Here is an 18,625-nt window from a genome sequence, read left to right as displayed (position 1 = left end):
AGGGGACATAATGAGAGTCCGTTGGTCTTGAGAAGAATTCTTCTTTTTTCACCTTTTTTGTCCATATGACACTCTCACACCTCACACTAACCATAACCCTGCTCTCCACTCACACACCTGAGTGTTGCTTTATAGAATACATTTGGGCACCTTTATTTTTGAGAGTGTAAAAAAGAATGGCTTGTCACCTGTCTGTCATTCTTGTCTTCTGATTGCACATTATGATTTTCTCCCTTGAAGTCTCCCTGCATTTGATCATACCATCATCAAAACTCAACATAGGAAGGGTGGACAGTTTGTTTAATTATGTTAATCAAAGCCGATACAGGTGAAGAAATGCACAAAGTTAACTCACATCGTGCAGGGGAAAGGCGGAATCGTACACTCCTTTAGCTATGAGTGTGGTGATACCTGCAAGCACAAAGAGAAATCACTACAAGACCCGGTCAGTCAAAGCCCGACAGTTCCTGTGTTTCTGTGCTTTGTGTGAAGCTGGAGCACTGGGTTTTTCAAAGTGAAAGGCGGCTGACATGTAGAACACGGGCTTTCATCAAAGTAATTAATCAGTCCTCAAAGGAGCAACACGTACACTCCGGTGATTAGCCCTCGATTAATAAAGTGGCTCCCCGGCAACAAGCGGGAGGGACCACCACTTCACTCCATCGCCCCCTACGGACTCGCTGCTTCTGTTCCGATCCCAATCCTGGGATTGCATGACCCAGTTTAGACAGCAGAGGAGTCAGAGTAGAGGAGAGCAATTGAGTGAGTAGAGAGAGAGAGAGATAGACAGTAAGAGAGAGAAAGAGGGAGAAAGAAAGAAAGAGAGAGAATGAGTAAAGGCTTGATAAAGAGAGCGTGAACCCAACCCCTTCTGTTAGTTAGCCTCGATATCCCCGTAGCTGCCGGCAGTGTCCGTCTGCTGAGCAGATCGGTCCAGGAGAGCATATGGCTGAGGCCTGCCTCCAACACCCAGCTCCGCCAGCATCGGACCCAGTGGGCCTGTCACACCGGCCTGGCTTTCCTCAGGATCCCTCTCTATACCCCCTTTGCCTCGGCCGAGCTGCGTTACGGATTATTGCATTACTAACCCATGGTTTGGCAGGTCCGCGTGCAGGCGGTACGTCTGAGGATTTCATACACCTGGGAGGACAGGAGAGTTCGAGAATGAGAGGGTGGGCGAGCGAGAGAGAGAGAGAGCGAGAGCAAGAGAGAGAGAGAGAGAGAGAGAGAAAGCAAGAGAAAGAGAGAGACAAACAAAACAAACTGTTCTTGGAAGAGTCCCAGAGGTATTGTTTCCTAGTAATATGCCTACAGAGGGCAGCGTCATCTCAGGCTGCTGGTAAATAACCACATTATTCCAGCAGCCTCACACAACAAGCAGGCCAGCCAGTTCCAACCACGCTGACCCAATTAAACAAGATGACCCCTCATGCCAGCAAGAAGTATAAGCGATAAACGACTCACGATACGGCTCCTGGTGGCATTGTCGAAGAACGTGTCCTTGGACTCGATGTTGTACCTGAAACAAACCACACAAATTACAGGACGACTGAGTTAATGGTATAGCACAGGTAGAACCGTAAAAGCCCTGAGTCAGGGTTTATGTTTTTGAGAAGCTCAGGTGCGTTTGGCACAAGCAGACATCTCGTTATATCACCCTCCCCTACGCCCACAACCCAGCCCTGAAGGTTCCCCAGAGGTTCCTCACAGGTGGAGCTTGTCCCGGGAGAAGCTGTGCGAGAGGTACTTGGTGCGGCTCTGATCCTGCAGGTTGGGAACTTTAGGCTGGAATGGCTGGTTCATCTTCCTCCATATCGTGCTCATCGTGCCCGACAGACCCTTCTCCTCTTTCAGCTCATAGCTCTGTGAGACACAAGCAGTTAAAAAAAACAGCAAAACATGAGGCACAATCAATCTGCTGATATTAATGCTGATTAATGCTGGAAAACAACAAAACATACAGTAATGTAACTGTAATGTATTATTTCAATGCTGCAATACAGTTACTGCAGATTAGAACATTAGACTTTTATGAATGACAAAATGTACCAGAAAAAAAAAACATTTTTGTCATTTAATTGTAATTAAATTTCATTTAACTGTTATAATGAAGAATAGTAGAACAGAATTGTAGAGTAGAACAGTAATATAATTCATTTACGCATTACCTTTAAAGAGAAATTAACTTTGGATTATTAAAGATATCTATTCATTAATTTTATTAATTTGTAAAATTAAATCTTTTAAATATTTTAAATTAAAATATAAATAAAACATACCTAGAATAACACAATGTCAACATATCATCAGACTCTCCCTGCTAGGTAAACACAACAGGCAATATACAGGTCAGGAAAAATGATTAAGTTTATGTCCGTATACTGTACAATACGTTGATAATGTAATTATTGTGACTAATATCTAATTTCTAATATAATGACTACCTATGTGCCTGTACATATACTCGCTATCAGACAAAACTCCACAACTTTACACAATAAAAAACATTTTCAGTGAAAGCCAATGTAAAATGATTTAATCAAATTTCAAGACATGTTTTTTGGAGCTTATTAGTCTATTCTTCATGAGATTCAATGTAGCTATTACAATTATGCTGGTTTTAGGTCACTGTAATTATTCTAAAATTATTATACTGAACAGTTCATACTTGAAAAGCTGTCACTCCTTTAGAGCTAATAAATAAAAGAATGATCAGTCATTTCAATAATGTTCAATGCTGAAAGAAAATTCATATAAAAATGACCAATTCTGTAATTACTGTAAGTAATTAACATTGGGGAGTCAGTAATTGGCAGTTGTTGGATATAAAAGAATATAGTAACGCAGTACTAATACGTATGATGTAATACTATTAAAGCTTAGTGTCCTCCATTTCAGTGAGCCTACTGTTACAGTGAATGAGGGAGAGCACATAAAAGGATTTGACGCCATTCCTCCATACAGACTCTCTCCGGGGTTCTGGAAGCAGCCTGAGGACTTTCCTCTGGAGCTCACACCACAGGCCTCCTCTTTCACACAAGCTTTTATCACGGATACAGTGCTTCAACATTTTACTAACACTTTATCTGATGACTAGCTGCATGTGCTGCATGCATGAACACTGAATAACATATTCATTAACAGTATTAATGTGAGGATTAGCTATGTAACAGCTTTTGTAAGCAGTCACAAGGCTTAAACAAGTGTGTTTCTATTCCAGAAATAACTGGTGTCTGTTCTAAAACAATGCATGTTGAAACACAATGCTGTAAATATTCTTATGTCCCTGAAGTGGATTTTAAGAAGTTAAGCTATTTTTACAGCTGGCATATATAAAGACCAAAAGACTGGCCTCTTTGTATTGTTTATGCTGGCGGATTTCGAACTGTGTTTGGATTGAACATCACCTTGTAGTTTTACCCTATATAAGAGGTTCTAGGACATAGGGAAGTGTGCTAAGCTGAGATGCTGATGCCGTCATTCTGCCCGCTGCACTACTGCATCACTCAGGTTAGTAGACAGTGGAGCAGAGCAATGCCAGTGTTTTAAGGTGCCCTCCTGTCTATGTTACCTTCTAGCTCTAATAACTTATTTAGGCTGATATAGTCTGATATAGATCTGCTTAATCTGTCACATATACTTTGATAATGTTTCACATTCTCTGTACTACATAAATCCAATAAGAAATTATTGTACATCTAATAATAATAGCAGACTTATTTGGTGGGATGGTGACTTTTTGACCTCAGCTAGACTTTGTAAGTCTTGGTTCCTCCCAAGGTCTCTCACTACAGCTTTGAGAGAGAGTTTTTTTTCTTACGTGTTTAACGTGTTATGTGTCATTGGACTTTATCTTTTAACTGGATTTCTGTAAAGCTGCTGTGCAACTTTAATAAAAAAAATTATTTGATTTGAACCAAAAGTGCTTTTGAACAGCATTGCTTAAATAGTAATTGGTTTTATTTGGATGTGTTCATTTATTTAATTGTTTAGTGACAATGATGTCAATAACTATAAAGTCCTTACAAGCTAATATTTACAGTATGTATGTGTGGATAATATAATGAGAATCTCTGCTTTACAATTCTATGATGAACAAAAGAGACAATTGTACTCAAATATTTGGTTTGCTTCTTTTTTTTTATGCACACACAAATTAAAAGGTAAATATCCAAAGCCAGCAGACCAGTCACTGGGTGCAGAGACACTAACTGTGTCTGAAATCCACAGGAGAGAAAGGAGAAAAATAAAGTATGGTGGAACAGGAAACTTCCTCACCTTTTTTGTGGGCACCTTGATCTTGAGGAACTCTGCTTCTCTGCTCAGAACTTGCCAGGGAGCGTGTACCCGGATAAAGCCCTGACCATGGACCTTATGCTGAGGGAGAAACACAAGGAAAGAAAGAGAGAGTGAGAGAGAGAGAGAGAGAGAGAGAGAGAGAGAGAGAGACAGGATCAGTTGGAGAGGATTGGTTATTTAGTCCGGTGGCAATGCTCTGTGTGGGATCGGAATTGCATTGCATTGCAGTTGTAAACTCTAATATTTGTCATGACTTGAACTAAGATCATATGATATGCAGTGATGGGAATAACGGTGTTGAAATAAGCCGTTACTTTTTTCAGTAACGAGTAATCTAACTAATTACTCTGACTGTCACTATAATGCCGTAACCATTTCCAACATCCCGTTACTGCATGTTACTTTAGGCGCTCAATTAACTTTTTTTTTTTACTTTGCGCATACAGACAAAGGTGCAAGTGTGTGTGTGTGCGTTGTGTGTGTGTGTGAGTCACAAGGGAGGGGAGGTATGAGGTATGAGATAACCGCCTAAGCAATGATTCTTGTCTTTGCTGTCATGCACTCTATTCATCTGGCTTATAAAACACGCTCTGAGAAGGTGGGGGCCGGGAGGCGGGGGCTACGGGGGCGAGTAACACAAAAGTAACGCAATAGTTACGTTTACTGGTAACTAGTTCCTTTTATAGTGGAGTAACTCAGTTACTTTTTTGGATAAGTAACTAGTAACTATAATTACTTTTAGTAGTCATATCATCAGTGCCCAACACTGATGATATGGACAAAAAACCTGATGTGTGATATCGCAGTTAGATATTCTGATATCTTTTTGAAACATGACAAAATAATATCCCAAAAATTTATAACCAAAATTTGGGCTATCTGCATTGATTTTTTAGCATTTTTTTCCTGGGTAAGAAGTAGTTTACTGTGCTCAGCCTCGCTCTACCTCCAGTCTAGTAATGTGAGCACAGTCTGCAGTGAGAAGTGATTTCTCTGATGCTGCACACCGGTAATGCAGTTTGAGTCTACCATTACTCACAATGTTATTGCATATCACGATAACAATAAAAATATGATTCATCTTACAGTCCTAGAGAGAACTTTACTAGAGTACTGACCAAATGGATTTCTTTCTAGCTGTTTTAAATGCCAGACCTAGACTAGAGGACTTTTAAATCCATTACAAAAGACATTTTTCACAAGTTTTCCTGATTTTATTCATTGCCAGTCATCAAACTCCCCACACCACACCATCTGCCCTGAATAAAATACCACACAGATTATACACACAGGCTGACAGCTCTGATCCTTAAAACTTTGTGGGAGTTTCTCACAAAATTTGCCTAACAGTGGCGGCCAGCTATCCCCGGGTATCGAACCCATAACCTTGTCATTGATAGCCCGCTGAGCCACCACGGCCACCATACAGCTCTGGAAAAAAATAAAGAGACCACTTTAGTTTCTGAATCAGTTTCTCTGATTTTGCTTTTTATAGGTATATGTTAGGGATGCACCGATACTACTTTTTCCTTACCAATACCAATAGCGATACCAGCTTTTCAGGTATCGGCTGATACAGAGTACCGATTCTGATACAACTGTCTTATCCTGAATAAGTATATAATAACCTGATTGGCTGCTCCGCAGTTTCTGCCTTTTTTTGAAATATTGTTAAGATTATTGGCTGCATTAGATAATGATTGACAAGGAGCTCCTGTTGTCGACTTAAAATTATACAATTGAACATGTAATGATCAAAATATAGTAAAAACCCGGAAAAACTTTAGCTGCTTTTTAGATTTTTTTTTTTTTTTTTTTTTATTACAAGATATATGTGCAGTGTTCCTTTAAGAGACCCCTCCCCTCTCAGAGTCTCAGGTTACTCTACTCCATACTACAGGGTGCTGATTTGTAATTATTTATTTTACATAAAATATATAATTATTATTATATTTATGATTCACAGTTGGGGTGGCCTGGGAAAAGATTGGAGGACTAAACATAGGTTTTTAGACCCCACACACTATGGGAACATATAGGAAGATCATTGTTTCATTGAAATACTGTGATCCTTAGGCTGTGCCTTTTCCATACCATTCTCATTGGCTTACATTGGCTCATGGCACCATTTATTTGCATACTTGGCATGTCTACCCCCTCACTCCCCATCACAGTGTAGTCTTTCCCCTCAGGCTACCTTATGTTTTTACATGTAATCTATATTGTGCTGCATCTGTCTGGCCTCAATGTTCTCAATGTCAAAGCTGTTAAAGCAAGTTAACACTGCTGAGAGTCATTTTATATCGGCTATAGTGGTCACACATGCACGAATGTAGATGTCATTGAAAAATGGTTTTACATGGTTTTACAGATACTTTTGTACAGGTAAAAATTGGCAAAGATTTGTTAAGCTAAGGAGTTAAAGAATGCTAAAAAAGCTAAAGAACACTGCGATGAATGAGGAGTCTGGAGTGCACTGAATGTGTGTGCGATTTTTATCTGTTGTCGTGGACAATTGTAGCCAGACATGGAGGGTCATGACCACAACCATCTACTGCGCTGTCCACTGTGAAGGGTAACGCCTTCTATAACGTATTCCCAGTACACGTGAAACTGTGGATCGAGGAATGTTAAATGCCCACACTTCTTTTGAAACTGAATGTTCCATCTATCACTTCACTTCAAAACATTCTCGTCACCTTGCCATGAACACGCTGGCCAGTAATCAACCTCACTCACAAGATAAAACATTACAACTTACACAAGTGTCGATGTTCCCTTCATGATTAGTTTACATACTGCTATCCCATGACTTTTGCCATGTCTCGGTCCCTCCCAAGGTTTCTTCCTTTCAGTCTGAGGGAGTCGCCACTGTTCTCTTTGTATTTACTTAAAGAGACTTTACTAAAAGAGACTCGTGTGTTAAGCTGCTTTTTGATATTTGTTATGAAATTCTAAATGAAATGTTATTAAAATGAATTAAATCGGCATGTTAGTGTATCCAGAAATTGCATATGGTTTACACTGATATAATCTTAATCTGTTAGTCTTGACTGTGTTATTCATTGATGATTGGATGAATAAAAAGCTACAAAATAACTAAATTAGTCAAATTTAGTTTGCACTGACTGCAATTTTTGCCATTTCACAGAAACATTTACATACGCAATGCATATTAAAAGAAATGTATTAACATAAAAAATGATGCCATGCTTTAGAAGAGTATGAAGTATATTTTCAGCATATTTTTCAGTAATTTCTTTATATTCTCCTTTTTTATTTCTCTTTATGCTCTTTCACTAATGTATGTACTTATTCTTTAGGTAAGACGCCGCCTATGACTATGTGTATGGCTATTTATGCTTAAGTGTTTCCAGATTATACCATAACATTACCCAAGAGTGGGGAGGGGAAGAGGAAATCAGAATTGGGAACACATCTCTCTCCAAGGCTGGCCTAGGAAGCCTTGATAAGATATTGCTTAGTCTTTTGTAATAAATAATTGTATTACACTTCAGGCAATGTCTGCGGTGTCTTCTTCCTCATCTTCAAGCATCTTCACAGCAAAGAGACAGCGGTAAACGACAAGTACTATAAATTATTTTGCCACATTTTATTCAATTAAATTGTTGTATGTCACTAACAGACTGTTTAACTTGTTTTTTAAAAATCTCCCCTGTTGAGAAATTGAAATAATTTCCTGTGATTAATTTAAACTATCTTGCAATTCAGCTTTCTCCTTATTGAGACACCAAGCTACAAAGACGAGAACAAGGACAAGAATGCTGTTCCTTGGATGCAAAGCCAGTCTGCTAGCATATCTTTTCATATCACTGGCCCACAGCAAGAAGTGTACAAGTCTACTACATATACAGTGTCTCTTAGTATGTGGTAAACAGTAAAAAAAAAAGTGTTTGGCCTTAACAATCCCCTGACCTAAACCTGATCAACTGAGATGGTGATTTGAGGTTATTTGGGTTGAGTTGGAGCTTCACTGCATGAAGCGTTGGAGCTTCGCAGCTATTGTTCAGCACCTCCTGGAACTCCTTCAAGTTGCTAAGAAAACTATTCAAGGTGACTTTACCTCATAAAGACACTGAGATTAAAATACCAAGAATGTGTAGATCTGTCCTCAAAAATAAATGTCTAAAGAATCTAAAGCACATTCTGGTTTGTTTAACACGTTTTGCTTACAAAAAATAATACAGTGTGTGTTGGTGTATAGCTTTAATATCTGAAGAAAACACAGTGAAAATGAACTGCTGTGTCCAAACCTTCGACTGAAAGTGTATACATTTACTCCCATGCGCCACTGTGCCCCACGACTGTAAGCCGCAGCAGCAGCTTGTGGCATAACTGGGACGGAAAGCCTGGTCCCAGCTGCCGGGTGCGTCTCTGCGCTGCTGGTCAGGGCTTTGATGGGACACACCCTCTGTACTCTCCGGGGGGTTAATTACACATTAAAAATATTTTGCATGCAGATAACAGTTACTAATGGAGGTAAACGGTCACTTTATCCAGCAGCTCCCTGCAGGGACGATTACATAAACTTCAACACGGAGCTCAGCTTAACAGTGTGCATGCATGTGTGTGTCGGTGTGTGTGAGTGTGAGTGTGTGGGCAATGTAACAGGACTCTTAAGCTGCCTCCTCTCCGCATGGTGATGATAGTAACTTTATCTGTCTGGCCGTTCTCAGCTATGCCATCACGGCCAAGGCATAAGCGCGGTGCGTTCAGAAGAGACGAGGAGGCGATGCTGACGAACGCCGACAGGGAGAAAGAGAGATGGAGAGATCATGTGGGTCAACATTAATATAACGTGCCCTGTGTGTCTGCAGCAGGTTAAAGTTTAAATTTCATACACACTGAAAAACAGAGGTATAATATTGGTCTTTACAGGGTCAGATGTGTTTCCTCTTTCCTAATGGCAGGAATATATATTTTAATTAATTTTTATACATTTGAAAGCCAGGCAATTTTAGATCAAGTTCTTGACACATATTAAGTTGATGATATGATAATCTTTATAATCTTTACTGGTACCAACAACATAGGTATAAAAAGACTTTCAATGAAAGGTACTCTGTTGTACCTCAATATAAGGTACAGCCCAGGAACAAGCTTTGTACATTTTTAACTACAAATCTGTACTTATTTTTCTTACTGTGTACAAACAGTGAGTAACAAAAAAAATAAGATTTACTCTATCGTACACCCTCGTTGCCGTGTGTCCATGCCGTTAAAATAGAGCTGGAGAATATATCTACACTGAAGAGCGTGGTGGTCTTGAAGTGAGGTGTGTTCAGGTAAATATCTGGTGTGTTTCTATCTTGGTGGCTGAAAATATAGGTGCGCCACTGACTGATTAAAACCCTGACACCAGTCAACAGTCTGGCCTGCATGGGATCAGCACATGTACACCCCCCACACCTTAACATGGATGAGCTGCAGAGTGCGAATTCAGCATTTACATCAACAATAAAAAATGAATAGAAAATAAAATAACATTGGTGTTCCTTTAAATGAGCTGCTGGCATACCTTTGCAGCGTTTCCGCGCAGGTCAGTATCCTCTGCTAAGACAAACAAAAGCGACGCACTGTTAAGATATCAACGTGCCAAAGGCTGAGCGCATCTGGCTGTTAAAGGGAGTGACAACTGGCACACTGATTGGTTTATTTAACATTACGCCCAAAACACATCCATGACAAAGTAAGAGAATTAGTAAATGCCTTTGGCACGTTTTAAACTGCGCAATGCATATTTTTTGCACTTTTGTGATACTAAAGACACACAGACAAACACTAAATCAAGCTGTAAATGTGCAATTGACCAGTGCAGTATAGAAAGACAAAATAGGGCCCAGATTTACTAATATACATTAAGGTTAACCTTCACTTTAAAATATTTCTTGTACATTTTTATACAAGTTTATTTGATTTTTGGCTGTTTTTTTGCCATGTCTGCAGTGCATATGGATGATTTAGCTATTTTCATAAAAAATTCAAGCTATTTAAATGTGTTTAAGACTTCCCTGTTTACCCTGTCATCTTAAGTATTAAGACTTCTCAAGTGATTAAAGAAGCCTGCTGCATGTTCAGCAATTAATAATAACAACATTTTTACTTAGTATGTTTTACATTGTCTTTATGCTTTGTTCACCCTTTCGCAGTAAAATATCAAGGTAATTAAAATTATTTTAGAAAATCCAAAGGCTTATTTGAAACAGAACAAGGTCACCACAAACAATTCAACATTTAAAAAAATCTGCAACTCTAGGTCAAGCCATTCATTTTTCGATAAAAAAAAGAAGTTTGCCATCACAGGGTGGACGCACTTGCATATAAGTTAAAATAAAAAAGTGTAAATTGATTAAGCTGTGATTATAAGATTTCTGTGTAGTCAAAAATCTAATAAATATGCTTTATAGTCAATATAGTATGTATTGTATATATAGTTTAAATGGTTTAAATGGGGTTGGACAATGAAACTAAAACACCTGTCATTAGTGTGGGAGGTTTCATGGCTAAATTGGACCTGCCTGGTTGCCAATCTTCATTAATTGCACATAATTGCAAGTCATTGTGATGCATCAAGAGCCACGGTATCCAGGGTAATGTCAGCATACCACCAAGAAGCACCAACCACATCTAACAGGATTAACTGTGGACGCTGTAAGAGGAAGCTGTCTGAAAGGGATGTTTGGGTGCTAACCCAGACTGTATCAAAAAAACAAAAAACCACGGCTGATCAAATCACGACAGAATTCAATGTGCACCTCAACTCTACTGTTTTCACCAGAACTGTGCATCAGGACAATATATATAGTGGTCTAAAACCAGGTGTTTCAGATTCATTGTCCAACCCCTCTATGTAGTATATATAGTTTTTATTTTTAGATATTTGAAGTTTAGAGGGCAGGAAGGCACCCGTATTCTGATGATGACCCATGGAAACATGAAGCCTAGCCCTGAATTCTAGCTCTCTTAGTTCTCTTTTCCTGTGCCCTCCACATGCACGCGCACACGCACACACACCTACACACATGCACACACGCACACACACACACACAAAATCACACACCACACAAAAGTGAGATAAAAATAACATGTGGATCTGAGAAGGTTAATTAGGATAAGATATTCCAATTAGTACTTCATCTCAGCAGGGTATGGCAATTAGGTCGATTTCAGTGTGAGCTGAGGGGGAGCCTGCGCTACAGAAACCGGCTGTGGGTGACATTTCAGGGGCTTCCAAACTCACAAAAGCGGAAGGGTCCCCACATGCTAGGGTGAATCCTGCCTCTGACATTTGGAATAATTAAGCAGAGATGAATGCTGATGTCTCACGATGAAGATGCATGACAGGCGGTTATGAAGAACACGAACAAAAGCTGAGCAACATGTGGTTCTGACAGTGATGAGAACGATACTACTGATGATACTGCTGAAGAAGATGATGTTCATGACCATAAGGGAGAAGAATTGATTATATCATCAGTGATAAAGCATGAAAAATGCATGATGTGATTGTGGTTGCTTTTCTACGATGAGCGAGAAAATGAATAAAGATAAAAACATGAATAAATGGCAGTAAACACGTAAAGATTACAAGAATAGTGCTGAACGATATGAGCAACATTTATATCATGATATAAATTCTTAATTTTAGTCGATGTTATATAATTCTGATTTTAAACATATCTGAGTAGTATAAAAGATGCACTGATGTTGCCAGTTTACAGTAGCCCATAGTGCCCAGCCGTTTATGCTTGGTTTGAATGCAGTAAACTGACAGCAGCTACACCTTCTGGTTGGTGCAGTGGATAACACCACTACCTGCAGGTGAGCTTCCACAACATGTGGGAGACTGGGGTTCAATTACCAGTCTGGGTGATTATGCTGCGCTACACTAATAAGAGTCATTGTACAAGACTCCTAATATTACATTGGTCCACCTCTGTAATAGAAATAACCTTGTTTGTGACTTTGAATAAAAGTGTCGGCTAAATGCTGTAAAGGTAAAAGTAAAGCTACCTTTAGTGAACATCAGTCAGTAACAGATGCTGTAAATACTGTATATCTTTTACAACCCTAGGCCAATTTGTATAGCCTGATGTAGCTTTATTCACCTAAAAATTACAAATAATTCACAAAAAAGTCACACATGCCTTAGGTTATATTAAGCTACTCCTAAAATTACTTTTTACATTTATAACTGAAATATGTGGCTCTGTAATAATAAAATACACCAGCCTTGCTAAGAATTTTTTAAAAATTAGATGCTAATATTTAGAGTTAGATATTTGTCAATATTTTGTCTGTATGATCCCAAATCTCAAGTGTCTATAGACTAATTCCCCTTGTCAGCGTTCTGTGTTCAACTGGCAACCTCATTTCAACCTCTTTTAAACCTCATTACAGACTTTGTCTTTTCTATGGCAACCTATGACGGAATCTCAATACGTTGCTTCCGCGTGTGTCTGCGATACCATGTCACTCTGCAGTTTAAACTGTGAAGGCGGGAATGTGTGGGTGAGAACACGAGGCTCAGCAGACCACTGAATTAACAGAACAATGTGTGTGTGTGTGTGTGTGTGTGTGTGTTTGTGCCGCTTTATTCTCACAAGATCACATGGGATCTTATAATAGCCCTTGTAGTGTCTGTGGTTTGATATGATATGTGTATTATGTGTATACCGCATTTTTCGCACTACAAGGCCCACCTAAAATCCTTTATTTTCCAAAAAATCATCAGGGCACCTTTTTATTCAGTGCCTCCTACGTGTGTATACATTTTACCTGTCAGGTTGTAAGGAGCAGTAAAGCCACTTCACCAAATTGCAGTGTTATTTAGGAGTTTCAGTTTAGTTCTCCAGCACCGAGGCTAAAGCAGCATTAGCATTAGCATTAGCCGCTACCGGCTATTTCACCGTTCAGAGGGGAGTATTATCGACCAGCAGCCTGCTCATGACCCCAGCTAGCACTGCAGGAGCAGTTAACCGCTAATGCTAATGAAATTCAGTAATCTAAGTTTACTGTAAATAAATGGAAGTGCTTTGTTCACCCAAATAAACAGTTTTTAGGAGAGAAATCTGTGTAGATTAATGTCCAGCGCTCGTTTGTCTTAAAAAAAAGGCTTTTTTTTATTACAGTTTTGTTTACTTAGCTTAGCTTTACTTAACTTAGTTAGCTACCCTTCACCACCACCAACCAGCAGTGAGACCTGCTGAATTAGAAGCTCTTTAAAGTGTCTCTTAAAATGTGCCTTATAGTATGGTATGCCTTGTGTATGAAAAGAGACCAGAAAATAGACGTTTATTGATCAAAGTGCGCCTTATAATGCGTTACGCCCTATAGTGCGAAAAATACGACAGATCACTTTTAAGTTCTAAGGTATTTTGTATAATGATAAATATCGATATGAAATCATCATTATTGTCCAGCACTAGATAAGAATACAAAAATATTAAAGTGTCAGTAAGAATTACAGACGGGATGGTTCTTAAGAAGATGCTAAAAATGATGGAGAAAGAATAGTAAGAATAAAAACTACAATAAAGCAACAGTCAGCTAAGTATGATAGTGGTGATGGTTCTCATAAAGCTAATAACCATTGTAATGAGAAAGCTCCAGTAGTGATGATTGTCATAGTATTGCTTTATGGGTTTGCCATAAAAATGAGTGAAAAGAGACAATAACAATATAACAAAAAATACAGCACCAGTAATAATACATTTCCACATGAAGATGACGGCCAGGATCATGATGGGAATAAAGAAATTAAAAGAATTCAACAGAAATAAAGCAGTAGTTATGGTGTTGCTTGGGTGGTGCTGCAGCAGATGATTGTCGTGATCATGAGGGAGAAGAAATTATGAGAATAAACAGGTTTCTTATGAAGATTATTACCATGATAAAGAGGAAATGACGAGAATTAAACCAAAATAAATCATAAATAATGATGTTTTTAGGTGGTGCAGCTGAATATATTTGCTATTATCATTATGGAGAAGGAACGAGAAAAAATTATGACCACAAGGAAATAATCTGTAGTTCTTTGTGGACAGAAATAAGATGCTTGAGGATATAAAATACGGAGGGTTATTTAAAATGATAATGAAATAATTAAAATGAGAAATAAATATTATTATAATGAGCTTGAATTAATTAAATGTTTCATTTTATTGTTTAAGGAAGCTTAAATAACTAATAATAATGTAGTTTATTTTTAATTAATTAACTGCAATAATTTTTAATTATTTATTTAACTATTTATATATATATATATATATATATATATATATTTTTTTTTTTTTTTATTTCACAGGTGCCGTCACACATCATCCATCAAAGTAAGTGGCCAGAGGCTAACACTGATCGATGCAAGATGTGCAGGAGTTTTAATAGGAGTTTGTAGAAAATACAATTTATATGTGATTAAACTAAGTAATAGTAAAATGATTGCCCTTAAACAATTTAACAAATTTAAAACACAATAAAAATATATTAAAAAAATGGATTACATTAATTATGTACGCTTCTTGTCACAATTAAACAATCAAATGAGACATCACTACAAATTTCTCTTTTAAATTGTTTATTTTTTATTTAATGTAACTATTTCTTTATTCATTTATTTATAAATATAATTTTGTCACAAAAAACTCCATAGTAAAATAGCTGGTATGGTTTATTTAAGTCAGAGTTGGCCAAAACCGTAGTCAGGGACCAAGCGGGGTCAAAATCAAGAGGGTAACAATCAGAGCTTAGACAGACAGTCAATAAAACTCAGCAGGGATCAAATCCAAACAAACCAGGGAGATTCAAGTTGGTACAGAGGGAGGCACCAAACAGGAGAGAACACTTTGCACTCAAACTACAAGACAAATGTTTTTCACAAGGAACACACAGAAACCACACAGATGTTCAAGAGTTACAAAACCTAATTTATTTATCCTTGCATCTCCGATTTTTTGATATATAATGTTAAAAAATTCTATATCTGAGGCTAAATCTTAGTCTCACATCTGTATGACCTATTCATTAAATCTAATAACGTTACACTTGATGCTGTTTGGGTGCAGAACAGAGACCTGCACAAAATCAGTACATTAAATTAGGATCTAACATTGCACAATATCTTTACATCATCAAAGAATCTGTCCAATCAACTAATACACTTTAAACTAGCTCATAAGATCTACATGTCGAGCCCCTGTTGAGCCTTTCTAATGAAACCTTCCAATGACAAAAACTGTAGCAGATATCAGTTGGGCTTAACTGGAGATTATATGCATATGTTCTGGTCATGTTCAGCTGTAAGGACTTTAAAGTTATATGTCGCGCAAATGTCTTATCTGTTTTTTTATGTGTTTATATTCCTCTGTGCTCATCTTTTCTCTTGTTACTTGAGGATTCTAACTTAATGCTGAGTGTACAACAAAGAAAATTTATGATGAAAGCAACATCAGCAGCCAAGAAATCAATTTTAAAATGATTTTTTAAACCCAATTGACCCTTATTACACCTGTGGTGCAGATATTTTTTGGACATTCTTATTTTGGAGCGAGCAACAGCTATATTTCATGGCCCTAGGGCGCCAAAGATTCATTTTTTGGACTGATGTCATAAATGATGCTAAAACTTTGTAGTGTTGATGTATATGTTTGTTTATATTTTTTGTACGCTTTCTGTTTTCTCAAACGTTTATGTGTAATTGGCCCCCCCCATGTTCTTTGTTTCAATTTCAATGTTCTATTATAATGCAGAGATTTCTAATTGTAAAATAAATAAATAAGATGTTAACAAAAAATAAACAATGGGGGTTTATATACACAGATAAATTACTAACAGGTGTGTGTTTAAAAATCAGTTGAAGATGATCTGGAGAACTGTTTGTGATTGGATGAAGGTGAGCATGTGTCCATGATGTAAAAATCTATGAACTTTTGGAGGGTTTATTTTTTAGTGTGTAGGTAGAGGGGACTTAAATACCAAAAAAACAGTAATAAAGTCTCAGTAAAAATGATCAATCGTGATAAAGAAGGCTGTGGAAAACCAGTAATAATGTTCATAATCGTGCTAATTAAAATTATGATCATAATGGAGATTGAAGTGATACGAATACAATCAATAAATAGACTTCAGTAGTGTCTGTCTTGATGAACATGGTGAACACTATTGAAAATAAATAATAAAAAAATACATTTAATTAGACAAAAAATAATATAATGATATTCATGATAATGCTGCTGCTAAAGATCCTAATAATCATAATGAAGAAGAAATATATTAATCAAATCAACAGTAAGACATCTGTAATAGAGCACCAATAATAATGATGATGGTTGTAGTAATGCTGATAAAGATTATGACCATGATTAGACCCGTCACAATATTAATTTTTTTAGTTTGGATAATATACAGTACAAATTAATTCCAGTAAAGTGTATCACTGTCATTTTAAGACCATTTTATGACACTGATATTATAATGACAATAAATTAACATAGTAATGTACTTACACCATTTTACACAGCAATAACTTTGACATTATATTCGGTATCATATATTATTTTAATATCTTAAATCAGCAATCATTAAGATTTTTTCTTTTGAATTAAAAGTAATATTATATGTCTCATCAGTGTGCTTTGGCTACAATTTCTGCAAAGCCACATACAGTACATTTATTTTAAAATCAGGGTGTCCTGATAGATCCCAGAACTTTTTTCTAGTTATAATAGCTTTTGCTAATTACCTGAGCCACTGCTAATGGTGCTAATGCAAGAGCTACTGCAAACCTGGAAATGTTAGAACAGAAACTCAGTGTTCCTCTGATCATTCATGCCCATGCATTATTAATCCAAATAATTCGATGCAAAATCACCAGATTTATTTACTCTAAAAGGAGAGTGCACCAAAATGCGCAAAGTTTTAATAGTACTTTTAGCATGCTCTGTGCTAATACACATTATCACTAAAAACGTATGGACTGTCACTTTAAATAAAAAATAAATAATTGCAGAAATAGAAATATATAGAATGGACAGAAACAGATGACATTAAAGGAGTTTTTTCTCTAAAAAAAACAACGGACAATATTTAAATAAAAATAATTTATGCACATATAATATATAATGTACAATAAGCTGATAATGTAATTGCTTTTTCCAGCCCTATCCATGACCATAAATATAGAATAAATCTCCATATTAATGCACTAGTGATGTACACTGCAAAAAGATTAAAACTGATGATGATTGTGATCAGCATCCTATTGACACCAGGGTGAAAGGAGGATTTGGTTGTCCAGATTGTCAAAGCCATTACCCTACAGATAAATAATTTATGGTCTGTGACTTTCAGCGTTTAGCAGCAGTCACCTAGCACAGCCCTCAGAAATGTGAGAAGACTGAAGTTTTACGAGTTTAGAACCACAGCCTAATTAGGAATGAATGCTGCTAAACAAAGCCGAGATGGTTGGATAGTGGCAGAAGCACAAAAACCCATCCACTCGTCCACCCACCATCAAATTCTTGGATACTACAAAGAATATCATGTCTTTTTTAGAGAGACGGCCACAGAGCCAGAGAGAGAAGTGTTAAAACATTTTCTGGCACGTCCAGGGAAAACTGTCTTCAGTCAGATATGCTTGAAAGGGTCTATTGTGTTGATCATGTACTGTAAGCTTTCATGATTATTACTGATTTTTACTGCCAGCACATATAATTCAATATGATTATAGGCATCACATGCTTATTTTGGCTTGTTTATTATATGTATATTATTTATTATACAGTTATTAAAAAATAAAAAATTAAAAGCTATTCTAAATTAAATTGTTTGACTACTTGTTTAACATATCACATGGAGTCCCACAGGGACTGCGCAATTGATGTTAAAAAAATTTAAGTCCTGCGACATTTGATGTTAAAAAAAAACAGTAATGTAAGTGATGTATACATGTGGACTTACACAATGGGTCTAAGGGGTTAAAGCCCGTCACTGTGGCAGGATCAGCCTAGAGGAAGACATTCTGGAGGAATTTTAATGATCACATTGCTCAAACATCAAACATTTCCGACATATTTTCTGCTTTTAAGGGGTGTACCAGAAAGGGACCTCTGTAGCATTTACAGGTCACACAGACATAATATGGACACATAGCCAGACAGAATTTATATAAGCACAGCCATGTCACCACAGCAGTGCACCAGGGCCGCACATTATATTGTTTTTACGATTGGAAATGCAATGTTTGCATGCAAAAAATAGTCAACGCCAAGTAAGTCTGATTACAAACGTAATCAAACGCAAAATTCTA

At 37.2% G+C, this 18,625-nt stretch overlaps 1 protein-coding gene across 5 annotated transcripts in view; it reads right to left on the bottom strand.

Annotated features, from left to right (window-relative positions):
- The window catches only part of ano2b (anoctamin 2b), a 103,865-nt gene that overhangs the window by 64,608 nt on the left and 20,632 nt on the right, over positions 1–18,625 (bottom strand). For all 5 annotated transcript variants that reach the window (XM_022671293.2, XM_049473424.1, XM_022671292.2 and 2 more), the window contains 6 exons: positions 4,279–4,377; positions 1,709–1,863; positions 1,465–1,519; positions 1,089–1,140; positions 356–411; positions 189–245 (listed from right to left, as the gene is read on the bottom strand). In XM_022671293.2, the coding sequence (XP_022527014.2) occupies positions 189–245; positions 356–411; positions 1,089–1,140; positions 1,465–1,519; positions 1,709–1,863; positions 4,279–4,377 (474 nt within the window). The remainder of the gene's footprint in view (positions 1–188; positions 246–355; positions 412–1,088; positions 1,141–1,464; positions 1,520–1,708; positions 1,864–4,278; positions 4,378–18,625) is intronic.

Source organism: Astyanax mexicanus, chromosome 2, assembly GCF_023375975.1.
Source record: "Astyanax mexicanus isolate ESR-SI-001 chromosome 2, AstMex3_surface, whole genome shotgun sequence".
Lineage (NCBI taxonomy): Eukaryota > Metazoa > Chordata > Actinopteri > Characiformes > Acestrorhamphidae > Astyanax > Astyanax mexicanus.
Note: the sequence above shows the minus strand (reverse complement) of the source record. Positions and strands in the feature narration are given on the sequence as shown.